Source organism: Neltuma alba, unplaced genomic scaffold, assembly GCF_004799145.2.
Source record: "Neltuma alba isolate B1F8T4 unplaced genomic scaffold, ASM479914v2 tig00011685_pilon, whole genome shotgun sequence".
Lineage (NCBI taxonomy): Eukaryota > Viridiplantae > Streptophyta > Magnoliopsida > Fabales > Fabaceae > Neltuma > Neltuma alba.
In genome coordinates, this window is record NW_021636324.1 from 238,802 (window position 1) to 265,915 (window position 27,114).

The window sequence follows — 27,114 nt, forward strand, 5'->3', positions numbered from 1 at the left end:
CAAATGGCCTGCCAGATAAAAAGAGTTATGTACAGCAGTGAGTGGTAGAAAGGGTAAGAAGATTTGCACTCGCTTTTATCATAGGAAAGCTCAGGATAAAAAGAAATATGGTAAAAGTGAGAATCTTCATCATTCGTCAACAGCAAAAAGCTTGTCAAACGTGATGCATTTACAAATGTAAAAGATAAGACCACAGCCTTCTACATGTTTCCAATTATGGGGACCAAACCCTGATTTTCCCCAACTTTCGCACTTCCGGGTAATACAAAAGAAAGATGCGGTTCATTCAAAACAAATCTGGGTTGACTAAAGTTAATTTCCTAGGTTCAAATCTGGAGTGTTCACGTTTATTACATGATAATGTCTCGAACAGGGAAAAGATGGGTTTGAAATGCAAATGTGTCAAATTGAGAAGGGTATCTGTATTTCTAGGAAAATGCAGCCCAATATCACAGACAACAACAATTAAATTTTTTCCCCTAGCAAAATGCGTGTTTTGGTGAATGAATGTTGCGTTTCCCAACTTATTCGCTGGTTTTCAACACATGGATTCAAGTGTTATGCGTTGCTTTCCCATGTCTTCTTTGTCCATACGGACCCTTCGCCTCGATTTTTATTAGTATTATATGAATATCACGCAACTAAAATGATCAAGGCCCCAAAGATATGTCTAAGACGGGTACGATTCCTGTGTCGTCACGATATCACACAGAATAAGACTGCCACTCAGGTTCATAGAATAAATCAGTTTTAAATTATGATGTTTGCGAGATATAGTACAACCATTACTTAGCTTCCCAATTTCATTTCTACATCAATTATAAGTTTACCAAATACAAGTACACTGGTTTCTGCATGCCCGCACAACGAAGGAAAGAAAAGGGTTTTTCTAGTGGAATATCTCTCCCACTAACCAAAACCATTCACATGAGCTGACGGGAATAATAGTAACATTAAATAATTCTAGTAACCTACAGGCAGTTCAACGGCTCATTGAATATACTAATGGGTTCTAAAATAAAATAAGAGAACGAAGTAGTTGGCCAGAACGATTCACCTTTTTTAATCCCATTCTTAACCCCAACTTTTTGCCCATAGCCGAAAGTCCAATTCAGACTTTTCAAAGAAATAACACCATGTTGTCCCTCCAGCCATTCTGTCTTCTGACGGGTCAAGGGGGAAAAACAGAAGGGAAAAGGAGAAATTCTATGTTACAGATACTCTTAAGATTTTTCTTAATATTTAACGATTTTGAAGGGAAAATAACCCAAAAATAAGGAATAGTATCCAAAATATATAACGAGTATGTAACAAAAAAAAAAGTCCATAACTCGTCTTGTTGACGTGTTGTTGCCCCTTTCGAGTTAATAAGCTTCAGAATTTGTTCACAAAAACTAATCTCTAACAGCTATCGCAAGTCATTAAAACCTGAAAGTGAGCTCATCAAGTGCCATGTTTTACGAAGTTATAAGCCAGTATTTATAGACATTTAGATTTCTATAAATATATTTTCCGAAAATAACTCATTTTTTATGTAGTCATCACTTCTACTGTTCTTCTGTCCCACCTTCATAAAAGAATTTACATTAAAAAAAAGGAAGATATGGCTCAAAAAACGCAAGCAAACGCCCCCGCACGTCATTTAAATCAGGGCGGAGTTAGACACAGAACAAGCCAACAGAAAATTCGGAGCTAGAAATAGACTGCAACTTTTTTTTACGCATTCCCAATTCTAACTCACTCAAGTGGACCAGTTCAGCATTCAAATGATCCAAAAACTAAGTCCATTTTCCTTTTGATCGCTATCATTTTCACATAACCCCCAATTTGCTCATAGGCAGTCTCTCCGGGCGGCTCCCTACCCCACTAATATTTTCTTCAGCTGCTAGCCTACTAGTGCCTTCATAAATTGCATATAACGATCAAGTTTCCCGAATTGACTCGGCCATAAAGGAGAAGATAGGTACATGAAACATCATATATTACACTCCTGTGATCGTGCAGACAGACGGGTCATCCATCCCCAACAAGAGACAGCAGATAACGAGTTTGTTAATTTCAATTTTCTGATTAGCTCTCAGCATATTATTATGCATCCTTGGCTAGGTTATCTTGCTGGGGAAAAAAAAAACACTACTTCCAACCTTGAATATAAAAATTAATTAAAGATTCAATTTACTTCTAACTATAACATTACGATTAACTTTATCTTTTATATTTATTTATTTTTTTTCAAAATAATTCACATGTTAATTAAACAGGTTACACTATTGCACATGATTAACCTAATTTTCTTAATATTCATAAATTAATTATCTAAATTTTATATTAAGAAAATAAGATAATACTTGTTTAGAGCCACATATTGAAAATTTTTTGAATACAGGATAACGCCACCACTCAATAGGTTCTGGATGTTAGCATGGCCACGTCTTATTTTCCCCGTGTTCTATTTCTCCATGTCCAACTATGGTCAAAGTTCAGAATTTTATAGGATCAGAATAGACCTGCTGGACTGCCCGATTAAAACCACCAAGGACATATGCCAAAGCAATTGTAGAGAAGCCGGGAAAAAATTGAGGATGAAAAAAATGCCAAAACAACAATGACCACCATAAATATTCGGAAATTAGTTTGCCGATAATTGCTTATCTGGATTTCCACTAATTGCTACATGCTCAGCCTAAATCTTCTGCTTCATGACCTCAGACAGTTTCTCTGCAATTCAAACAAGCACACTACAGATTTTTATTCGTTTCCCGAAGAGACTACCAACTCCTACTTGATCACATGATTTGAAGATGGCTTCATTACTTGTATTATTATACCCCACGTCAGCGCAAGAAAACATGACTCTTGCTTTTCCTCCTGCAACGAATCAGTAAAAGAGAGGCAGTGAATATGACAACTTGTGATTTCCAGTCTGAAGTCTTTCACAGAGGCATACTTAAAAATCCTCGACAATCATCATAAAAAATGAGTACTAATAATTGATATGTGATGCAATATTGCAACCTTCCCAGGCGAGTACTTGACTGCTTCAAGCTTGTTAAGCCTTCGAAGATACATCATCAATGACAATGCCCTGGGGAAAAAATGCAGATTAAGCTTTTGTTAGATCATTTGGTCTAATGTCCAGTTATTTGCTCTAGGCAGGCGCGCGCACACAGCATAAGTAGCATAAAGGCAACAGAAGTTATGTAAGCCACTATAATAGGGCATGTTGCTTGGTTATCTAAGCATATCCATCTTTTATTTCAGGCAATAATCACAAAACAGTAACAGCATGAACAGACCTCCGGAGGATCAAATTTGGCTCCGAGGTTACTGAGTTTGGCATGGGCTTCAGCATAATCTTTAAAGAATGCTTCCTGATCTGCAGCATACTTTTCAGCATAGACCTGCATATTTATCAAAGTTCAATGTCGGATTGTAGCCATACGTGAGCCATGAATGTAAAACCACTTTACCTTGAAAGACGGATCCTCAAAGAGAGCAGCATCGGTCGGCAAGACCAATAGATCCTCGTCCTTTTTTTCTTTGATATCCTATAAATATAAACAACAGTTACAAAATCTTGTTCCTAAAAAAACCAAAAAAAGTTACAAAGCGAATCATGAGCCCCTAAGCCCCTTCCCCTCCTGCTCCTGATATTGTTATGAAAACAACAGCATAATGATTGCTGACCTTGAAGTAAGAGTTATCAAACTTCAACCATTGCACTGTCCAAGATTGCCCACCAGGGGCTCCCGGTCCATCTTTCTGTTGACAAAGATAGTGCACATGAAATTTTCAATCAGTTGACATAGACAGCAATAAAATAAGGACAGTGAAAAAAAGGTTTGCAGCATATATGATTTCATTTTATGAACTTCAAGCAGAGGAGACTCGGATAAAAATCAACTAAAATCACTGATCATATTTGATATACTCAAATAGTGAGATGCATGTCGTTTATGCAAGAAGGACATAGTGGCTCAAATTCAGACTAAAGACAGTGCACTTATATTCAATGGCCATGCTTATTTCAAACAGGAATTGTTATGAAGTTCAAGAATCCTTGGAAAGAACCTTCACAAGGTAATTTCGTTTTTTAGTTGTAAGTGATTTATATTATGAAGTGCGTACGTAAAAGAACTTTCAATCCCACAACACTCACTAAGAATGCAATTCCATGGCGATAAAGATTCATAGAGTGAGTCCAAAACCTGACCATTTTTTCAAAAATAATGATCATCGAGGAGTCCAGACTTTGTTACTTGGTGCTCAGTAGAAACCACTTGTTCACTCCCCTGATTAGTATTTACAAGCTCATATAAAAAGCCTAATTGTGAGGATTATGGAATATGCGAGCAACTTTAATCATAAATAAACTGAATGTTTGGGGCGGGGAAAAGCCAATATAGGGACATCAAACTTCACAAGAATATGTGGCCTTCATATATTAATGGCCCAGTGTTAGAATATGTAGCATATGTCCAAAGGCATATATTTCTACAGTTCCACAGACACAAGCATCAACTTGGGGAATAAAAAGGCTGATAATGTACCGTATACTTAGTCTCAGGCTTGCCCCACCCACTACGTTCTGGTCGAGACCTCCCCAGTGTGTGCGCACCAGATAATGCAACTATTTCCTTCAGATGCAGAAACTTGATCATCAACAACAGAGGCATATTATGAACACCTAAAATACCAATTTAACTGAAATTATAGAAACTACCTTGTCATTTAACCCCATCCTGTAGAACACTTGGCGTAAATGGTCAGCAGGTGAAGGGGGACCAGCATCTAAACAAAGAAAATTTCCGATGATAAGTAGGTCCCCAGACCAAAAAGTGGGAAAAAGGAAAAGAGATTAAATAAAGGTGAAACTAAGATATAGTAAACCCTAGTCAAACTCTAGGAAACAAAATCACCAACGAAAACTTATTTGGTGATTTGTCATCATAATAATACCCCTTATAAAGTCAAAGTTCATACCTATACAAGAACACGCAAGATATAACAGATGATTGATTCACAGAAGCCTTTGTATTCAATCATGTTTCCTACACATACCACAAAAAAAAAAAAAAGGGCACCAACCCACATATGGCCACCTTTTTCTTGGGATGGCCAGGCTAGCTCTTTGAAAGTCTGATAGCTTAGCAATTACTAGCAATTTGAATCACCCAAAAAAAAAAAAAATTGTCCTGGTCTTTCTTATATTCAAATTAATCTCAGCACATTCAATCCAAGTCTTTCAACCGATAGTGATGTAAAGGAGAAAATATTCTTTCACCGTACGACGCCCAATGCCCAACAGAAATATGTTCCACCTACCAGGAAGTCTCCCTTCTTCAGGACATTCATGAGGACCGGAGACATCCACTCTTCCATACTTCATAGGGATTTTTGGGCCTCCAGCCTCCTAAACATACAAGGAATTGATCAATATATTTTTTTCAACCAATTTAAATGTCCAAAGCGAAACTTGAAGTAAAACAACAAGTAGAACCTCTACAGCAGTAGCACTAGCCAACTGAAATAAATCTGCATATGTCACACCAGAGTACTTGTCTTTGACTGGCTTGAGAAGATTCAATGCATTTACAAGTCCTAAAGTGAAAAGTCATCAGGCAACGTTACCATCAACCAAACACAGAAATAATCAGCATATAATATAACATTACCAGCATTGGCTGCATGTTTCAGCTCAACGTCAAATCTCAGGCTACCATTAGCTCCACCTCTCTGAGGCCACTCCTCAATATCCTTATTGTAAGTACCAGCATCATGCCATCCCAAGCGAATCTATATCGCATCAAGCAACACAGATCATAAATTGTGATTTTGATGCATGGACTATACTAAAAATTACGTCAGTCTGTCCATAAGGCATAAACTGAAACTTCAAGTATAAGAGTACTAATTTAACAATGAATTAATGTAGATTTGAAGTAAACTTCTATAGTATGCAAAAAGTACTGAGGACAGATCGTAAACTGCAAAAGCCAGAAATCCAACTGTAGCATCGTAGTTTCAGACCTTGAATACAAAGTAAAAATAAATTATCCCGCTTCGCAGGAAAGGCATCTATGGTGTTAAATGTTGTAACGTAAGCATTTAAATGATAAGTCAGTTCTAAATGCCTTCAGAAATTCTATACACCAAACTTGTAAATTAAAGATGAATGGCTATGATTATTAATTTATATATTAAAAAGAAGCCTCTAGGACGAAAGTTATATCTCTGAGATTTCAACAGCCATCTCCTTCTCACTATCGCAGACAATACAAGTTCAAAAGCCTAATAACAGGTATAGAAGAGAGGATGATGAATTAGTGCAGGTATAATGGGACTAATAGTTATAGCCTTCCACAAAGCGTTGGTAACAGAGAACTGTCGAAAGTGAACAAATATTACCAGTAATGGATGGCAGAACTTAGTCCTGAGAATCTGCTTAATATCCTCTCTAGCGCTCTTCAGTTGATCGGGATCAGATGCAAACGACTTGGGCGCAGAGGCTGTGGTGTATCGTCCGCTCGATACACGAACCTCAGCTCTTCGCTGGAAATCGAGAGTGATTATTTCAATTGAAAAAAGAAACGAAAACTCATGCTTGAGAAAGAGAACGAAAAAATCTCGGAGAAGCACATTGAATGGAGAGAAGTGAAACCTGATGGAGGAAGAGATGGGAAATGCGAGGTGAGGATCTGAGGCAATTGAGGGAGGATGAGGAAGAAAAGAGGGAAGGTGAAGGAGAAGAAGCAGCGAGGGAGAGGGAGGCTCTGGATACGGAGGAGAGAAAGCGAGAGGAAGCGGCGGTGCCACCACAAAAAGCGGCCATTCTTGGGGGCGACTGGGGAGATGGTAAAGGCAGTGAAAGTGTGAGTGACACACGCTCGGCCATTTCGGTGGGAGGGGCTTTATATACGGTTCGCAGCAATACCACGCAGTCCCTATACCCCAAAACGTTGAGTTTGGAATTTGCACAACTCAACTATGCTTCTCTCGATGCCTCTATGAAATATGAACTACGAGCTCTGAACCATGCTTGCTCACACACATGAATATATACAGACCCATTTCCGGGATGCTTCAATCAACCTACCCGCCACCACCTGATTCTGGCCTTCTGTCCCCGTCTTCGTCATATGCTTGACTATTTTATTCAATTGATAGGGCCACAGCGTGCACCCCTTTATTTTATTTGCATTGAATTTCGGAAATGCTCTGTTAATTAATTAATTTTATAAAATCATCAGTCGAGAGAGTTTTAAAAAAGCATGCGAGTGTGAAGCACTAAAGGAAAGGAATCTTAGAGCGAACAGAAGGGGTCGTAGGAGAAGCGCCAGTGTGATACGCGACTATCACTTACGTCATGGTCAAACTTAGCTTTGAGAAATTTACCAATTCCACTGAAAACAGAACCAAAAGCTTGCTTTCTGGGCTAGAAACTTCCCAGGCTAGTCACAGATTTCCCTGTTACTACAGAACCAAAGTCATAGATTTCCCTGTTACTTTCTTTGGCTCCAAGCAATGCCATGGTGTCTCTTTTTTAAAAGCCGTCATGGTTGTTTACCACCTTTATTTATTTTCGGAGGAGGAACCCCAATGTAAGATATTACTAAAAAAATAACATCTGGCGTAATTAGGTTTGTGCATCCCGATGGCCAAAACAAAAATTCATTCGTCAGATCAGATAACATCATTTACTCTTGACACAAGAAAGTGAAATAAACTAAAATAAAATTGCTGAATCTGCAGTAATGTCCAATTGCTTAATACTATCTCCGGTCCTAATTATAAGAGTTAATTGATTAATTTAAAGAGATTAAGAAAATAAGTTAAGTTAGTTATTTGTAATAAATATGTGTTGTCTTTCCTAAAAGATCTTTACTAATAAAGTGTATTGGCTAGAATTATTATTGTTACAATGATTATTTTTTAAAAAAATACATAAATATTAGAAACAAAGTGGATTGTGGTCTTATATTTATGACCAAAATAAAAGTCAAACAAAATCTTATATTAAGGACCAGAAGTAGTATAAAAATTAGATAACTAGTTTAAAAATGTTTAAAAAATCATTTAAGTTAGTTATTTGTAACAAATATGTGTTAACTTTCTTGAATTATCCTTATTTAATCGCATGTTTTGGAACTACACTTGGATAAAAATACTTTACAATCAATAAAATGTTTTTTTGAAATATATTATAAACTTGGGAGCCAACTTATTTTTATATTTAAGACCAAAAGTAGCATATTACTATCATTTATCTTTTTTTTTTATTGAAGTATATTACTATCATTTATCAACATGCGTTTCATCATAATTATTGTAAGGACAACAAAAAAACAAAGGTAATCAATTGAGTAGCATGGAAATTGTGCAGCTAGTCATTCTTGCTCAAGAAAATGTAACCAAGCTACAGAGCGGCTCTGCAAATCACTGAGGTACTAACGATGCGTGACGTATTTTGATTTTGATTGCAATTCTCTCGGGATTAAAGCCGTCCTTCAATTTACCCTTTATACTATTTGCACTATGAAATGGAACTTCACATGGAATATCTCGCTTTGCACTATGAATCTCCATCCGAAATTCTACTCTACTTTTAAGAGAGAAGCATCTCAAACATGGAAGAGAAATAAATATCAGAAAGTCGTAAATCGACCGGAATCTTGTAAAATATTAACAACCTGGGATCGTTGATCGTGAGTGAGCTGTGTGGGAAACTGTACAAGGAAAGTAATTCTCAGGTCCCCTCTCTTTTGAGGATCATTTGACATTGGCATGCCTAAGCCTCTGACTATCGTCCGAAAGCCAGGGTACACGATTTGATCATCCATTGTCAAATCCATGCGTTTTCCCCCCAACAGTGGGACTGAAATTGTAGAGCCAGTGAGAGCCTTGACCAAAGGAATCTCCAGACCCAGCTCCAAATCATCTCCTTCTCTTGTAAACAAGTCGTGCCTTTTCTCTGAGACGCAATAGATCACGTCTTCTTCGTATGCTCCAAGCCCATCATTCGCTTTTCCTTCAAATTTTATTTTTGTCCCTTTCCTCCATCCTGGCTTTACATTTATCGTTAACACTTCCTCCTCCTCCACATCCTCCCTGTTCACAATTAGCGAGCATTGTAACTAGACTCAAAATTTTCCAGCACATTGTTGAAAGAATTCTTGAAAGCCGAGACATTAAAGTAAAAATGATGGGAGCTATATAGATAAAACAAGCGGTGAAAACACGAACCCAGAATGTGTGGGGACATGTCTGGTGAGGTTGACCTTTTTCTTGCATCCAAAGCACAAATCTTCGAGGGTGCATTCGAGGTCTTGCTCGATTGGTGGGGGTTTAAGCATACCCGATGAGTTGGAATACATAATGCGACGAGCGCTTTTGGGCGTACAAGGGTTGTTATGCACTGAATCATTGCTCTCTTTCTCCTTCTCCCTCTCCCTCTCCCTGCTCTTGACGTTAATCCGAGCAATCGGCGACGTCGCTGGGGTGCGACTCTTTCTGCTCACGTTCTTAGAGAGAGCAGAGATAGAAGGAAAGCACTTGTCAAGGCTTTTATGTCTGCATAAATTACCTGTAGGGCTCGCATCGTCATTAAGGCCTCTCAACAAACTGGCATCGCAAGATCTGAAACTTTGAATCACAACATTCGCGGTACTCGTCTCCTCTGGGTTTCCTCCTTCAACAGAGACCTGAGTCCGGAATCATAATTATGAGAACGCAGGTGTTGATAATACAAGCAAATTAATCAGAACAGATTTTGAATACCCGGTGATCAGGAGATGGGGTTCGCCGTCGGAGGTCGTGTTTGGGATCAAGAACGGGAAGGGGAGAGCCAGGAGGGGACGATGGCTGCTTACAGCTAAACCATTTTCTGAAGAGGGATTTGTAGGATTTGGTTCTGTTGAGGTCGCGAATGGAGGTTACGGGAGAGACGTCCACCATGAGACGAGAGACAGAGGGATGGATCTCAGGCGGAGGGAGACGGAAAGACTGAATAATCTGAACCGCAATGCGTCATCAACAACCAAACAGCATGCCTTTTATTATTAGCAACATCAATTATTTAGGATAAGCCAGCCCCTTACATGCCATCATTCATGCAAACTTCCATTGCATGCACATTTTCCTTTAAAAACAACGACAACAGCAACTAGAAAATATATTTACGATTAGCACGAGTTGGGAAATTTGCATAGGCGCACCGCGCGCATATTCTCTTCCGGGTTAGAGAAGGGACAGAGTAGTAGGGTGATGTATTTTCATACTATCTCCGGTACTAATTATAAAAGCCAGTTGACTAATCTGAGGAGATTAAAAAAATAAGTTGAGTTAGTTATTTATCCTAAATAGGTGTCGTCTTTTCTAAAATATCCTTGCTAATCAAGTGTATTAACTAGAACTATTATTGTTAGAAAGACTATTTTAGAAAAAAAAATGTATAAATATGAGAGACAAAATAGATTGGGGTCTTATATTTAGGATCAAAATAAAAGTTAAACAAGATCTTATATTAAGGACCGGAGGTAGTATTATAACTTAAATAAAAACTGTTGCCTCGCTATCACCTTAATAAATGTGATGTGGCATTTTTTTTGTTGCTACCCATGGAAAGCAATTCTATTTGAAACAGTATCGAACACTAAATATGAATATCTCTTTTAATGAATATTTAAATCTTAATTAGCCATTTTGTAAGGGATTAGTCACTTTTACTAGATCCAATTTGTTGTTAATGCAGTGGCTGTGAACATGTGTCATAACTCAAAACTGGTGGTCCTGGTTTGAAAAAAAGAGGGGGTCAAAATTAGTCCATGGTGCGAGCTTGATTTAGGCCCAATAGTTTATTACCCATTTGGGCCTGGCTCTAGCCCACTAGCTATTCCATGCTGTGCAATTTTGTCCTGCGGGGTGGAAGAAGCTAGCTAGATTGCTAATTTTATTATCTACATTTCGCGTGGCATTGGGTTGCATTGTTCATCACTTAAAAAATAATGATTTTCATAAATTTTATATTATGGATAGATATCTAAAATGATGTTTTAATATTATACTTCAAACAAAAAATTTGTTTTCCGATAGTAATAAAAAGATTCTTATTCTACGTCACACAACGCGGATAGATAATTACTTTTATACTTCCAAGCGACGACGTGCTTGCTTTTTTCTTTTTGTGGGTCTTACCTCGTCAGCGTCCAAACTATTACATGTAGAATATTCCACAGGCCTTTAACATTATCTTCCCTTGTTCCGTCATTTTTTAATGGAAATGTGGAATAGGCTTTCTGTGGGGTCTTCTGAAAAATAAGCTGACTCTTAGAAGGCCATGGCCTGTATTCATTTCGCCCTCAATACAAATTAAACTATGAGTATTGGATAATTGGATTAACCTAAACAGGTATAAAATATAAGGCGCGTAATGAAAAATCTGACAATGGAAAGACAACTGAAAATTCAGCTGAAACAGGGCAAAATGTCCAACTTTTCATACAAGAGTGTGCGTGTGTAAGAAAAAAAGCAGTGCAAGTTCTTCGTTTAAGGGCTTGTTTGGATCAATGTTGTAAAAGTGTTTATAAATATTTTCATGTAAGTCGAGACAAAACTCTTCTCATATATTTAGTTTGTATTTTGTAATTTACGTTTGAAAAGTTACTTATAAGTTATTTCAAACAAGTTTTAACAAGTGTAGAATTGAATTGATTGATACAACAGTATTAGCCATTAGCAGGATATTCTCAGTGCTAAAATAGGAACATTATTGGCGATGCAAATCAAGATTGAAAGTCGTTCAATTCTTCTTTAAAAATAATTTCAGTTCTTTTTTTTTTTAACGTTCAATTCTATACAATTAAAGTGTTTAAATATCAGTATTGACTGCGGCGAATCTATGTCTTTTCGTAAGGGGAAAAAAAGAAAAAGGGAAAAGGAAAAAAAAACAAAACAAAACAAAACAAAAACCAAGTGAATGTAACAAGAGTCCCGAGTGGAGCGATAAGCCTAAAGTATGAATTGAATGGGAAGCACCGGGCTTGCTGGAAACTCGATTCGTTGGGGGCTGAGGATAGATGGGTGAGTTCTAGAAGGCCGACTCGGTCATTGCACTTATTTTCTCGGAAACTCGCCATTCCTGGGACGCGTTCACTGGGCTCGTAGGAAACTTCCAATTTTCAACGTTGTCCTTTTCACTTCATTTTCTAAGGATTCTGGTGAATATGACGGGTTGCCCTAAAAAGTGCCCCCCACCGTGCCCAGTGGGAACACAGAAATCCGGGTTTGGGAATCCTTGAAAAGTCCAAGCTGGGTCCACCTCCTCAAACACACGGCCTGGGGACGCTGCTATATTCTACCCGCTCTGCTTCACTCTCCCCCCTAATTCCCTCTCTCCTTGCTTCATTTCATCGTCCATACTACCTCCTCCAGAAGCAGCACTATCCCTTTAACGAGGGCGATGGAAGTGAAATACAGGGCAATCGCGATGACCCTCTTTTTCTTTCTGGGATTCTCTGCTATTTTCCCTCTCTGTTTCTCGGACGTCGTTCAACCCAGTCTCGCCAAAAAGTCACCACCATTAACTTCTAATAATCGCATTGGCTCCTCCGTTGTTTTTCGGGTTCAAGGGAACGTGTACCCCCTTGGGTATGTCTGCTTCAAATTTCTCGATCCTTCAATTCCTTGCCTCATCATTCTCCCTTTTCTCTCTTTGTTTTTCTTAAGGGCCTCTGAGCTTTATTTCCGCTAGCTCTTGTATATGTATGAATTAATCAGAGTTTTCCGAGTCTTTAACGTCAATTTTGCCTACTGTCTGAGGACATTTCAGAGTTATGTTAGTTTATATGGAACTTTTCTGTTTTATTCCAGGTTGACCGGCCGGTCAATTTCAAACAACAATGTTCCTTATAGTAGTCGAATCTTCAAGAATAAATTCATTTGTTTCGTGAAATTTGAATCATAATATAGATAGATCAAAACATGAGCATGTTTCTGTGTGTGCAGGTACTACTCGGTTTCCCTTAACATTGGCAATCCCCCAAAAGCTTACGACCTTGACATTGACTCCGGGAGCGACCTCACTTGGGTACAGTGCGACGCACCGTGTAAAGGTTGCACCAAGGTAAACTCCCCGATCACTACCATCAAAACCTTAAAGCCAAATCAAAGATACTATACATTTGGACCCTATGAATTCATGAATGGGATATGTGTGTTTGTGCAGCCTCGGAGTCAGCAGTATAAGCCGCACAAGAACCTTGTTCCTTGTGGGGACCAGTTGTGTGGCGTAGTCCAGTCATCAGCGAGGCGCCACTGCCAATCCCCCAATGAGCAATGCGACTATGAGATTGAGTATGCAGACCACGGCTCATCAATGGGCGTGCTTGTCCGAGACTATATCCCCCTTCGGCTCACCAATGGGTCGGTTGTTGGTCCCAGGCTGGCTTTCGGGTCAGTGTTATTCATGACTCAGCTGTCTCTGTAATTCTCACGGTCACACTGCCTCCTTCCATTTTTCATCCTCACGAACTTGTGTGTGTATAGGTGTGGGTATGATCAAACCTATTCTGGTCCAACGTCACCGCCATCTACAGCTGGAGTGTTGGGTCTTGGAAATGGCAAGTCGAGCCTTTTGTCGCAGCTCACTTCTCTGGGTGTGATTCGCAATGTTGTGGGCCACTGCCTAAGTGGGCGTGGGGGAGGTTTTCTGTTTTTCGGAGATCATCTCGTTCCCTCCTCTGGAGTTTCTTGGACCCCAATCTCACCTGGTTCCTCCGTGTAAGTTCTGAAATAAGACAAGAATAGTTATCTTGATCATTGAACTGATGATAATGAAGCCATCTCTGTAAAAAAAACAGAGTTTCGGTTGCAAAGTAATAATTAATGAGAAATTACGTGCTATCTTGGTTTCAGAAAACACTACGTCTCTGGGCCAGCGGATCTGCTTTTCAATGCGAAGACAACCTCTGTGAAGGGTCTTCAGGTTATCTTTGACAGTGGGAGCTCCTACGCATACTTCAACTCCAAAGCTTATCAAGCCATTGTCAATACGGTGAGATCAAGGGCCACATTTTATTGATTTTGTTCAGATAATAATCTATACAGCGTCATCAGGTAGTGATGCTTTTAAGTGTTGTTCAGATGGTTGATGATTTGAAGGGGAAGCCATTGAGCAGAGCAACGGCCGATCGGTCCCTTCCTGTTTGCTGGAAGGGTTCAAAGCCATTCAAATCTGTAGGAGATGTCGCCAACCTTTTTAAGCCTTTAACACTAAGCTTCACAAGGATGAAGAATGTGCAGCTGCAATTGCCACCATCATCTTATCTCATTCTTACTGTGAGCTACTCAATTCTCCTCCCCCCATGAGATTAACAAATGAAACCAAATCAAATTTCTTAGAGGGATCCGTTCTTTTTCAGAAACAAGGCAACGTCTGCTTGGGAATTCTCAACGGCTCTGAAGCTGGACTGGGAAATCTTAACATCATTGGAGGTAAGGAACAAAACCCCCTTTTTCTTTGGTTCTAATTTAATCATGTGTGATGCTTATATTGCCTTTTTTCCTTCATGGGTTTGAATTTGAACAGACATTTTCTTGCAAGATAAGATGGTGATTTATGACAACGAGAAGAAGCAGATCGGATGGATTCCCGCAAAGTGTGATAAGCTTTCAAAGTCGTAAGCCTAGATCATCCTTGTTGTGCTGTTGTGCATAGGGCTTTGTTGAATCTACAGTGTGGGTCAAGACTTGTTAGTGGATTTTTGGCATCTTAGCCCATACCTTTTTTTTTTTTTAACCTGAGCATCTCACCCCCTACTGAGACTTGTGACATTGCGTATTGTGAATAACTTTTAAACAGAGAATGCCCATGTGAAAACTGGAGGCTGGCTGCCTGGCTGGGTGATTATTGATAGTATAATCTTTTACCAAGAAAATAAAATAAAATATTAGTTTTATTTCAAAAATATCCATCGTGCTTTTAAATAAAAACGATTACTGCTGGGTACCAATAATAAAATATAATAAACATCGAATATTTTGTGTTAAAAATATTCTTTGGTAGGTATCACACCCAGCGTTACATGCATATTGCAAGTTTCAAACTTCCAATTTTTAATTAGACGTACTATTTAATTAGATGAATGGATTAAAAAACTTCAACTGTCTCGTATTGATAATCCTAATATCAATGTTTATACTGAATATTTATACTGGTGGCATGTTACATTTAATTATAATTATTATAGAAGTACCAAAAAAATAAAATTATTCCAAAATAAAAATTATAAGCGGGAAGAAAAATAACGCCCACGCGAGTTTTATGCGCTAGACATAAGAAACCTCAGAAGCTTAAATTTCTACGGTAATGCGTGTTGGTATGCGATGGAATCATCACGACTATGACCTGTCTATTAAGAGGAAAACGATTCACACTAAAGTCTTTCAGAAGTAGTTTAAAGAGCAGGTAAAGCAGCAGAAAATTTTGACAGTGACTATAATATGCGGTTGAAGTTGACTATCCGGACCATAGAGGGGAACACATTAACAAATCCTTATCAAGAAGCTGTGCACTTATTTCCAAGACCAGCAGTGCATTACATGGGCACGGCTTTAATGCATGGAAATTGGAAAGAAACCATAAGAACTCATATAGGAAGAATCAATCAGGTCGGTCGGTTCAAGTTTTTGTCGTACGAATGTAAACACAAGACCTTATATAGTACGAAAAGATAGATCAGCCTGTACCTTAGCGTGTTGAGAATGTGAATGAGTAAACATGTCAAAAGAGAGCTTGTTCGTGATACAGGGAAAATGGCATATCTGATCATAGCGTTTTACCATACCCTGGCTCCAAGCATAAAAAGTAGCCACCTGATGGTTTTGGGGGAAAAAAAGTAACGCCTTTGATATCATTTTTAACTTATAATGAGATTTCTTCCTCTGCTTTATGCAGCTAATTCCTATTGACTGAGGGACCTGTACAATTTAACCATCTTTATATTCCCACTTCGTGGGATAGCCTCCTTTCCAAACTTTCGCCTCTGAAAAACTGTCAAGACTAATTTACACTTGCAACTTAAGCAACCTGATCTGCCAGACTGCAAAACTGGACCTCCAACATATGACAACATATTACCAGCAAAAAACAAATTTCACTAATCCCTTCAGAGCTGCAGCCTGAGTCAAGATTCAAAGGTCATCATCAGAGATCCTGTTGGACCATATAATCTCAATTTCAAGAGTTCGGGAAGAACCATCTTTGTTTCTGTCGTGATTAAGACTGAATATTCCACTGTAAACTCCCTCGTTTACTACTTTATCAATTTGTATGGTAACTCTTCCAAGTGTTGCCTGTAGCAAATTAAGCAGAGTTGCCGTCAGTCACCTCAAAGAAAGAGCAGGGATCCGTTTACATCAATATGGCAACAGGGGCCAATTACTCATTTTAGCTTGCCTCCCTCAAAGGCAACCAACAGAGAATTAATAAGTATGGTCATTTACGGCAAAAAAAAGAGGAGGTCCCACAACCAGCAAAGTAAGAATTGCATAAACTATTGAGAGAAAAGTAATTCATTCTTTCAGAAAAACAGGTAGTCATTCATATTACGTGGACATGCAGAGCGTGAGACGTTGCTTGAAGAAGAAATAAGAAGTTACCTTGCCAAAAGTATTTTTGCTTTTGCATATGATGTACAACTTCTGGCCCTTTGGAGGCACATCAAACGCCCATGTGAATCCTTCCTTCCATTCTGGCGAAATACTGTGACTTACAACCTAACAGAAACACATTACGAGTGGTAGCTGTACAATCTTTAAAGATAACCAGAAAATTGAAACTAACTAGGGCCATTGGAATTTTGGGATATGAAAACTAGCAAATTCTATGCGTGTGAAAGAAATGCTAAACTGTGCCTTGCGCCTAAAGATGATTGATGACTTCAAATAAAATGTTTTGAAACTTCAGGTATATTGTTGATTGACCTGGAGCAAAAAGTAAGGTTTGTGATATTTTAAAACGAGAGAATAATAGATAGCAAAGAACCAATTATTTATATTTTCAGCTTCCTACAAAAATTAAGGAACTTCAACCAAACACACATGACGGAAAAATACTAGCTGGAGCCTTTGCAGTTGCACTTCTGCAGCCATCTACTTTATTATCTAGAAGGATCATTACCTTGGTTTGTTTGGGAGGACCATTGCCTATTGTTAACTGGCAATATGCATTTGTACTTCCCATAGCTTGCTTGAGGTTGTTTCCACGTTTAATGGTGACTGTCAAACAACCTGGTAAGCAATGCAGAAGACTATCTGCTCTCTCGTGGAAATTTGGGGGGCAGGTTTTCATGAGCATTTGCAGGATGGGAATGGCTTCAGCAGCGATCATAGCCTGAGACTTTGCTACATCTATTGACATGGTTGACCAAGAATGTCTTAGCAAGCACAAGGTGTCTAGTACAGAGTCTTGAGCCACTTCACTACCAGATTTGAGAGCTCCTACCAAATGAGGAATGCATAGAGTTGCTGCTTCAGACACATGGAGCTTAGGGAAGTTTGTGAATATGACATGCAGAGTTTTCAAAACCTCTTCATTGATTGTGGCTGTTGACCACAACTCTCTTTCCAGTGCAGCTGCATCACAAACCAATATGTCAAGCTATTACATATTCTGCGCAGAGAAGGAACAACAGAATACTATGCACATTTTTCCTTTCACTAAACCAGGAAAAAAAAAATAGTTCCTCAATAATAAAACAAAATAAGAAAAACATCACTTCATCATAAGTGAGAAATCATATTTCTCACTATGCATACAGATCAAGGATTTATATTGAAAAAAAATGGGAAGAGTAAGAAAAAGTAATTGATTTGATGCTATGCGCCAGAAAATCTTGGCCTATCATCATTTTGCTAGAGTCAATCTGGAATCAAGACTTTGGATACACCTCGTAGACGTTTCTCACTAGGGTGTGTGCACTTGCGTGCGTGTGCATATTTTCACAGATCAATGCTATATAATTAGGGTTTTCAAAATCGTTTCTTTCCATATTTATTTTTGGTGAGCAGGATAAAATGTTCGTTACTAGGCATCATTCCTCCTTAAACATGAAAAGATAGTAAAACGAGGTAATAGTAATTTGCTAGGAACTCCATCCTTTTAAAAACAGAGTCCTTAAATGAATTCCTAACATTCGGAAGTTAGATAAAGAAAATTTGACAACATAAGCACACAATTGATTGCCTATAGTATTGACAAGCATGACAAGATTAACCTACCTGTCAGAGATCTGATCAGCTCATTTGACACATATTCTTGTAGTGTGTGAGTAGAAAATAAAAAACGGATCAGCAGCTGCTTGTCCTGCAATTTCTAGGTTTGGAGACAGCAGTAATTCCTGAATGACCAGTATACCACCAGCTTCTGCAACAGCTCGCCTATTAGTCCTGCTGTTCATGACGAAGTTTTGCAGCACACAAATAGCAACCATCACCATTTCTTCCGTTGGCTGGTCCTCAAGTAAACTTACCAATGCACGACAAGCAGAAACAGAACCACTAGCTCTAGCATGTCCTTCATGCTGGGAAATATTTCCCAAAGCTAAAGCAACAAGAAGCTTGCTAGACGGTGATCTGGTCTGCGGATCCAACAGAAACTGAGATAACGGTGCTATTGCATACTTAGATGCCTTCATCTCTCTTATTTTCACATTGTTGAATAAAGCTTCAAGTAATTTCCCAGATGCTTCTTCACATTGATGAGATCTTAAAAGGTCTAACAGAACATCTATAGCTTCAGCTTCCATCATCTGTTCAGCGCTTGAAGCATCGCTTCTTTCATGAATCATTAGGCCATTCAGTGCTACACTAATGGTATTCTCAACTGTTGAGTGCAGAAGTTTCACAAGAACTACCACAGGAACTTTAAAATAATAATCAGCATTGGAGCATAGCACATTAGAAAGAACCAAAGCAGCTGATTCCCAGAGTGCATGTGGTGGCTGAGGATCATCTTGAATAATAACTTTTGCAAGCTCAAAAATGCCTCCTGCATCAGCAACTGCTTTTGGCCATCTTTTGGATATTTTCTCCAATGCTTTTATTGCTGTTTGCTGTAAGTTCAGTATTCCAATTCCTGCAAGTTGAACAAGAGGAACTACAGCATTCTTTGTTTTAATATCTTTCTGAAAATGTTCCTGTGCAAGAAGATGAGACAACAGTTCAGTGCCAAGTTGCTGAATGGCCTGGGATGGGGATTCCAGGAAAGAGATTAAGGGCTCAATAACTTGGCTAGGAGTTAGTTTTAAGGTTGCAAGACTTTGTGGCTTCTCCAATATATTTACAAGTGCTTGTAAGGCACTATGCTGTCCCCACAAGTCAAAATCTAGACGGAGCAGAACTTGAAAAAGGGGTTCTACAATTTCTGCAGCTGCTGAACTTCTAGCAATTGCACTACTATTTGTTAAAATGCGGAATAGTTCAGCGATTGTGGAGCACAGTGAGCTAGGTGCAAATTCAAGTAACTTCAGACAATTGTCAAGAATGCCAGCTTTAACCATGTCTAGTTTGCATGGCGTCCTATCTTTGCCAAGTTTGATGAGAGCAGATATGGTGGCCTCAATCAGCTGATAGTTGGAACCCACAACCAAACTAACAAGGAGATTCACAACATTGTAGGCTACTGCAAGCTCCGCATGTTGTTCATCTTCCAATAATCTCTCAAAAGCAAAAACCCCAGCTTCTATTGCCAGATCAGAACCAGACTGCATCAGTGAAACAAGGGGTTCTATGAATTCTGAGGCAAGCGGATCAGATCTAATCTTCCTGCTAGCAAAAAGGACAAAGCAGAGTTGTGCGGCATTGCTCTTCAGTTCCAAGGATGAAGCGGAGGACAATATCTGGTATAAACTCTGAAGTGGGTTCCCTTCTACATCAGCAAAAATAGATGCTTTTGGAGAATTCCCAGATGTTAATTTGATTAATGCAGTTAGAGCAGCCTCCTGCTCGCTACCTGATGCTGTATTAAGCATGTCAACCAAAGGCTGAATGGCCTGTTTAGCTAATTCTGAGTTTCTAATACTCTCGGCATCAAAAAGTTCATAAAGTGCTCTTGCTGCACTATATCTAGCATTTCTTGATCCAAGACGCAAAACAGCAATGAGTTGGTTCAGGGAACTTGCTGATGCTTCATGTTTAATAAGGTCAGAATTGCAAAATAGTATTCTTAATAGCTCCGAAATGCTGGCCTCAGTTGAGTCCTGAGGGCTCAAAGACAGGTATTTTGTTAAAGCTTCCAAAGCGCCTGCTTCAGCCATAATTGTTTTGTTTGTATCACTTCCATCTGCAATGCATGTCAAGATTTTAACAGCAACTGGTGGAGCACTAGGCCTTTCTGGAATTGGTCTCAATAGATCCACCAAGAGAGGTATAGATTTCCGTGCAGTAGACCCCAATCTTATATCTTCAATTTCAAAAAGGTGATTCAAAACTACTTGATCAGGATTTCTCACCAGTGAAAAATCATCTGATAAAGCAACAGTGTTTAGTATATCTGACTCTAAATAGCCAATCACAGAAATCAATCTGGCAACGGCACCAGAGTTTGCAACAGCAAGAGCTATTCCCTTATTACCATTACAAACAAGACTAGCCATAGCCTGGGCAGAAAAATATTTATATGCCATTTCTTCAGACTGCAGTAAATGAGAGAGAGAAGGTAAAATATGCATTGTTACTGGAGATAGAACAACATTTCCATCTTGAAACAAAATGGCCAGGAGCAAGGCGCTTATCCATATTCCTTCTGCATCCTCAATTTCAGCCTGTCAATAAAACACGTTATATTATTTAGCCCCCAAAACTTTTTGCATGCATAAATACGTATACCATAAGTGTGTGGAGCTGCAAGAATAATCAAACATAGGAATTCAATTAATTTTTTGAAGGAAAAATGTTGCATTACTTAAGCCATTAGAGTGTTGACTCTTCACTGATCATGCTTCAGCTCCTCATAAACAACAGTCGTTGTCAAGCACCTTTCATTTTACTTCACTGTTTTGACAAATCTATTTCTTTTAACTAACATGTTAAGAGTGACATAATAAACCATAAGTTTTTAATCAGTATAGACATAATCCTAATATGATTAATGGACATCCATATACTTTTCTCTTTTGCTCTTCTTTCCCAAATTTTATTTCTGTTTCCCACTACCCAATATTTGCTTGTCCCCTGTAGCAACATTTTCCACAAAAATGAACAGTCCTACATCCTTCAAGTTACTGTAGTTTGTTCTATGGCAAATAGACCCTTTCAAGCATACATAATGCAGCAAATGCGTAGGTAGAAACTTGTGTGTTTGGCATATCAGCATTGAAGCAGTAAGGCTTGATGTCCGTGAAACAGTAGGACACCAAAAAGATATCCCAGAAGAAATAAACAGAACGGAACAAATAATTGCATTAATATTGAATGGAACTTGAATTTTGAAAGCTCAAATTTGCATACCTGCGGATTGGAAGTATGGTTTGCAAGCTTTTCAGAGAGAGACTCAAGTCCACTAGCTTCCACAATTGTGAGTTTGTTCTTTGTATTGGAAGAAGCAATGATTGAGAGTAACCACAAGGCAACAGTAACACCTGAGACTTTGGCCAGATCAGGAATATCGAGATCAACTTCCTGAAATGCACTCTTCACCATAAAATTTCTAGAAGTTTTCCCTTCAACCTCTAATGAACAGCTAGAGTTCTGTTTCAGCATATCTACTAAAGCATATATTAATGGTTTTAGGTCCCCAGAAGTGTCAAGTACATCCATTGACAGCTCTTTATGCTCCTTTGCAGCACAAATGAGTAAGGAAGCTCCTCCAACTTTAACTTCTAAACTGGAGGAGTTCATCATTCTATCAGCTAATGAAATAATGGATCTAGACATGGCAGCCAACAAATCCCCAAGAACAACTAATTGATCACCACACAGTCTAGACAGAATTTCAATTGCTTTATCCTGCACTTGGGGAGGCCCCTCAGCCAGGCAGCGTACAAGAGGTTCTAAATTGGATGGTGTTTCTGCAAATGCAGACCACAGAGTGCAAGTGAAATTGTCGTCCTGTTTTTTCCGGGAAAGCAGTGCAACTACTTCCAAAGCCTCAGCAGCATCAGTTCCATTCATATCCATAGCACTCAAGGAACCAAGAAGTGCAAGAATAGTGAAACGGTACTGAGCATCTCCCTTCAGAACATCACCAACAGGAAAATGTTTCAGTAACTGATGAAGTGCGCGTGATACATTTTGTTTGCCTTCCAAAGATCCTTCTGCCAGAACTCTTGTTAAAGATGAAACAAGATCTCCTGCCAAAGCTTCAGCAGCAATAGATGTATCAAAGAGAAGATTGGCCAGTGCAGCAACTGCAGTTTCAGCAGCATCAATGGAGGAAGTTTTAGCCAATTTAATTAGTGGCTTGACATCCTCCTCTCCAATATAAGGCATCTTATTGGCAGATCCACTGTGTGTTGGACGAGACAGAGCACCCAATGCTCGAGCTGATTGAGTTGCAACTACTTGATTTTTGCTGGTCAAAAGCTTCATGCAAGGACGCACAATTTCATCAGTGGCAAGGAGGCTATCACAAATGTCTTGTCTTGCACTGAACAAATCAGCTAGGACAGAAGCCACATGTTGCTGGGTTTCCTCATCTGATAAGTTGAGAACCTGAACAAGAGTTCTCAACCCCTTATTAGCTGCAGAACTCTTCTGAAGGAGGTCCATCTGTGAAGCCATAGTAAGTACATGACCTAAGACAAGAATTATATGGACCTTTGAGCCTGGAGTGTCCCCAAGAAGCAATGCCAACAATTGATTAATGGTAGCAGAATCAGCTATTCGCACAAGCTTAATAAGTGCTTTGGCAGAAGCCTCTTGTCCTCTAGGTCCACCAATCTTTAAAAGCCATAAGAATGACGGTATGGCCCCTGCACTTTCAACACATGCACGAATATCTTCACTGTGACTGCACAGGTTCCACAGAATATGAGCAGCATCCTCTCTAGCCTTCTGCGATCCTGTCTCTAATAACTGAACCAATTGAGGAATTCCTCCGGCCGCAGTGATTGCCCATTTGCTGTCATCAATCTGGTGAATTAAAGTTGATAGCAACTGAACTGCATACTCTTGATGCTGCTCACCGGACAGTCCCAGCATTGCGATAAGTAACTGGATGCCTTCTCTTCTGTTTATGGCCTCCCATATTCCTACCTTGTCACAACATAAGCTTGTCAAGGAGAGTATAAGATAGTCCTGCACATCAGCAGCAGCCATAGTAATGAGTCCAATAAGAAACTTTTTTGAATCTGCATGCTCGAGCCATTTCGAGAGATAGATGTTTCCATATAGACTAGCCATGGCCTCTAATACTCGCTCTTGAATCAGCTTGTTATCTCGAGGCTTTAATAGTCCCACTAGAATATCCTCTATTTGAGTTGCATCAAAAGGCTTCCCATCAACATCATGTTTATCCTCAAACACCATCAGTGTATAAGCAAGAGCTCCAATTATATCACCAACTGGTGCAGCTAGGCGAGGAGATTGGGAGAGTTCTCCAAGATATAGTATTAAAGATGACATGCCACCACAAATATTTGCCAAAGCTTGCGTTGCATGCTCCTGCAGTTCCTGGCCGTTTCCCTGCATACACTCTTTAGAAGGAGCAATTATAGCCCCAATAAGAATTGGAACACCATCTGCACTGATAATGGCTTTCTTTGCCATAGTTGACTTTGATGAAAGGGCCTCTAGAGCATCAGCAGCACTTGCACGGACAGAAATATCATTTTCCTGACCAACAAGCCGAAGTAAAGCATTGACTGCGCCAGATTCTATTACTTTGGGGATGCTATCACTGAAAACCAGCACCAGTCGTGCTAGCAGAGAAGCTGCATTTGACTGAGCAACAGCATTGCTTGAAGACAAAAGACCCACAATAATATCCACACTCCCAGCTTCCAATGTTGCTTTCCAGTATCTGTCTTTGTCACCACACAGATTTCTCAATGCCCCAGTGATGAAACCCTCCACAACTTTGTCTTGCTTGCTTTTTGGATTTAGTTGATCCCATAAAGTTGGAACTACACCCTCTGTGACAAAAATTTTCATGCCAACATGATCATCTGAAAGACCACCAGAGGAAACTTCATATATTGCTTCAGCTGCAGCCTTCCTTGCCTCTGTGGTTTCAGACTTCAAAAGTGACAGTAAAGGTGGGATACAACCACCAAGAAGCACTTTTAACCTCAAATCCTCATCTTTGCACAGGATACTGAGAGTGGCAGCAACATTAACTTTTGCCAGAGAGGTTCCATTTCTGAGAATGCTTATGAACAATGGCATTGCTTGGGCGTGAGAACCAATAAGTGTTCTTGCATCCTTTCTTGCCCTGGCAATGCCTAGCAAACGTGCTGTGATAAATTCCTTCTCAAGTGGTGATGACAAGTTGGCATGCAGTTGCTCAACAAAATTAGCAACTGTAGTCATTGTAGATTCTGGATCATCCATTTCTTCGGCCGGTTTAGTTTCCCTGGATGAAAACGGTAATTACATCACTTGTTAGTACTTTCACATCCAGAAATTATGGATGCCATGTCTAACTTATCTCAGCCTTCTCGATCATCAATTAAACATTAAAAAGAAATCCGAACACGTCATAAAAAAAATTTCCAGGTAATAAAAGTTCAAAGCTCATGCATAACTTCAATCAAATAAATAGCTGCTAGGGATTATGAACATAAATATTGACAGTCCAAGATGACGAATGAATGGACAGTGGCGGTTCCGGAGATGTAGACTTTGACATTTGCTCTGATAAGCCACTTAAACCCTCCTTCTAGGGTGCCGGAAAATTGAAATGAAATTCTGAAACATTCAAATCCCAAGCCAACGTCTTTCCCAGAGAGAGAGAGATGTCAAAAGACATGCGTTTACTTCTCCTTGTTTTCGTTATATAACAATTCACCAGGACCATTTTTCAAGCAGAACCAACAAGATCAGAAATTTGTCGCATCCACGTTAGATAAAGAGAGGGAGCTACTGGGGTAACCCAATGCTACTCTACAAATTGCAACATTATCAGTGAGTCCTAACAAAAACACCCCACAACATAGGGAAGGTAGTCGAATTGTACAACTCAGATCTCCGATTTGATGACTGATTCAATAGTAAATGTGACGGGTGGTGCATGCTACAACACTACAATCCAGAGGTCACATTAACTGGAGATGCTCGTGTCAAATTAAAACCATGATGAGTAAATATTGGACTGGAAAATCAGACATAACAGTAAAAGGCCTTGTATCACATGCGACACCGCAAACCACGCAAAAACGGAATGTATAAAATTAAGGAAAACCAAAATTGAAAGTCCTGCCAGAGACGCTACCTCGCAAAAATGCAAATGCCGAAGAATTGCCTCCTTCTGACTAGCGCCGAAGCCTCATTCTTCAGCAAAACACCTCAATTCAGCGCCATTTCCCGTCCGAATTTTTTTAAGCTGCAAAGCTAGAGCGAGCTCCCGCCACTGTGAGGAACAAAAAAAAAAAAAGGGAAACCAACGGATCAAATATGGAATCGAACTCAGATCTTTACGCAAGCTCAATAGGAGAAGAGAGAAAGGAACGGGAGAAGTAAGTAAGAGAGAATCACCAAAAGAACAAGGTGAGAAGTGAGAGAAGTAAGGCAGCAAAAACAGATCAAAATAGAAGTGAGTGGACTAGGGGTGGAGAAAGGCCAATTTGGAGTTGAAACAGTGAGGAAAGTGGGGGCAGAAGAATTGAAGAGAGGAAATCATAAGAACAAGGAAGTGAGACATAGGAATTCACTACCTGAGAAGGACCTGAATGACAGCAACGTCAATGGAGGAAGAAACGGAGGTACGAGACATGGAGACAGAGTGAAATGGGAGGGAAGGGGGGGGGGGGAGAGAGAGTTGGGGCCTTTTGTTCCTTTTCATGTCATGTGTGCGTTATTTTGTTTTTTTCCGTTCTCTGCTTCCCTCTCTTTTAAAAATTTTGATTTAAAAAAAATTAGTTTTTCCTTTCTGGGGTAATTTTCTCCTGATCCCGTCTCTTTTAAAAATTAATTTAAAAAAATTGAATTTTTTTCTGATCAGGATTTTGCCGCCAGGAGGGGTACGTGAAGACGGGGAGCAAAATATTTCGTTCTGTTTTTTTTACTGTACTACTACTACCATTGAGATTATCTTCTGGGGATTTTGACCAATTTTGGCTGTTCCCAGGTATAACTGTAAATATGCCAGTTTACTTTATCACCTGCGAGTCTTTTGCTTTTCCGGAGGGACAGGGCGAGCTGTTTGCGATGGATAACAGAACAGTGGCATTCCTTGTTCAGGGGGAAAAAAATGGATTTTATTGCACTCCTCCGGTTTCAATGGCTTTCTATTCACTCCTCACTGGTCAACCTCTATATTCCCTTGGTAATTGTGCATCCTCAAGATGATACAGTACTTACCTCAATTTTATTCTTTTATTTATGAAAATTAAAACAATACACTACATATTAGGAGGGAGCATGTACTTCTAAATTCACGAGTTGGAATTGGCAGTCACGCCCAAGATTTTGTGTTGGCTCGTTATTGTTGTATTTTTTGTTTTTATGGGTAAACACCTGATCTATTGAGTCGGCTATCTTTCAGGAATAATAATAAACTTACACTAATTCAAATCAAGACATAACAAAAACTATTAAGATTGATACCCCTAGCTTCTAAGATGTTATATTTTCATACCTTGAATTCAAGACTCGTGGTTAAGCTAGTGTTATTGTTGTATTTTCTTTCTTTATAAAGTTAATTTGCATTCTTATTCAAATACATAAAAATTTATTTTGGGGAGCTTGAAAGGTAGGCGTCCCGTCTGCGGGTTCTAAAAAATTAATTAATGCAGTTTGTGCGAAATAAAATTTTCCTGGTATATTTATTTGGAAAAATCACAATTAAAAACCCTAAAATTTGAAAGATGCAGGTAGAAACCCGTAATAATTTCATTATGTTTTTGACAATAATAATATGTCATGGAGTTGTCAAAACCCATAGTGAAGTTATTACGGGTT

At 39.1% G+C, this 27,114-nt stretch overlaps 4 protein-coding genes across 5 annotated transcripts; 1 reads left to right on the forward strand and 3 right to left on the reverse strand.

The window, feature by feature from the left end:
• Positions 1-2,554: 2,554 nt before the first annotated feature.
• On the reverse strand, positions 2,555-7,082 carry LOC114716669 (probable L-ascorbate peroxidase 6, chloroplastic/mitochondrial). Its single transcript, XM_028901700.1, is given in 14 exon segments — positions 2,555-2,718; positions 2,815-2,868; positions 3,016-3,052; positions 3,054-3,085; positions 3,297-3,401; positions 3,471-3,548; positions 3,688-3,762; positions 4,551-4,637; positions 4,724-4,791; positions 5,326-5,413; positions 5,501-5,601; positions 5,676-5,796; positions 6,409-6,552; positions 6,662-7,082. Coding segments are annotated over 14 exon segments (1,245 nt in total). The 5' UTR covers positions 6,896-7,082; the 3' UTR covers positions 2,555-2,697.
• A 1,415-nt stretch (positions 7,083-8,497) lies between these two features.
• LOC114716670 (dnaJ homolog subfamily B member 1-like) lies at positions 8,498-9,970 on the reverse strand. Of its 2 annotated transcripts, none has more exons than XM_028901701.1 (3): positions 9,782-9,970; positions 9,244-9,711; positions 8,498-9,108 (listed from the first exon to the last, which is right to left on the reverse strand). In XM_028901701.1, the coding sequence occupies exons 1-3, from the start codon at positions 9,952-9,954 to the stop codon at positions 8,646-8,648; spliced, it is 1,104 nt and encodes a 367-aa protein (XP_028757534.1). In that variant the 5' UTR covers positions 9,955-9,970; the 3' UTR covers positions 8,498-8,645. The 2 variants fall into 2 exon arrangements, with proteins under 2 accessions (XP_028757534.1, XP_028757535.1); XM_028901702.1 differs by having other exon boundaries at positions 9,244-9,701; positions 9,778-9,970.
• A 2,412-nt stretch (positions 9,971-12,382) lies between these two features.
• Positions 12,383-14,942, forward strand: LOC114716668 (aspartic proteinase Asp1). The gene is made up of 8 exons (XM_028901699.1): positions 12,383-12,645; positions 13,003-13,120; positions 13,223-13,449; positions 13,543-13,776; positions 13,912-14,050; positions 14,140-14,334; positions 14,418-14,490; positions 14,585-14,942. Exons 1-8 carry the CDS (start codon positions 12,458-12,460, stop codon positions 14,677-14,679), a joined length of 1,269 nt encoding a protein of 422 aa, XP_028757532.1. The 5' UTR covers positions 12,383-12,457; the 3' UTR covers positions 14,680-14,942.
• Positions 14,943-15,751: 809 nt separating this feature from the next.
• On the reverse strand, positions 15,752-25,945 carry LOC114716667 (protein CELLULOSE SYNTHASE INTERACTIVE 3-like). Its single transcript, XM_028901698.1, is given in 8 exon segments — positions 15,752-16,350; positions 16,657-16,773; positions 17,177-17,631; positions 18,277-18,353; positions 18,355-20,819; positions 21,505-24,568; positions 25,427-25,564; positions 25,869-25,945. Coding segments are annotated over 6 exon segments (6,318 nt in total). The 5' UTR covers positions 24,547-24,568; positions 25,427-25,564; positions 25,869-25,945; the 3' UTR covers positions 15,752-16,188.
• Positions 25,946-27,114: the final 1,169 nt, after the last annotated feature.

What these genes read in the sequence shown, in the direction of transcription:
- LOC114716670 (XM_028901701.1), bottom strand. Translation starts at nt 9,954, where the DNA reads ATGGTGGACGTCTCTCCCGTAACCTCCATTCGCGACCTCAACAGAACC. An exon ending in CGAACCCCATCTCCTGATCA is followed by an intron (nt 9,712 to 9,781) that starts CCGGGTATTCAA and finishes ATAATTATGATT; the next exon opens with CCGGACTCAGGTCTCTGTTG. An exon ending in CATGTCCCCACACATTCTGG is followed by an intron (nt 9,109 to 9,243) that starts GTTCGTGTTTTC and finishes AATTGTGAACAG; the next exon opens with GGAGGATGTGGAGGAGGAGG.
- LOC114716668 (XM_028901699.1), top strand. Translation starts at nt 12,458, where the DNA reads ATGGAAGTGAAATACAGGGCAATCGCGATGACCCTCTTTTTCTTTCTG. An exon ending in GGTCCCAGGCTGGCTTTCGG is followed by an intron (nt 13,450 to 13,542) that starts GTCAGTGTTATT and finishes GTGTGTGTATAG; the next exon opens with GTGTGGGTATGATCAAACCT. An exon ending in ATCTCACCTGGTTCCTCCGT is followed by an intron (nt 13,777 to 13,911) that starts GTAAGTTCTGAA and finishes TCTTGGTTTCAG; the next exon opens with AAAACACTACGTCTCTGGGC.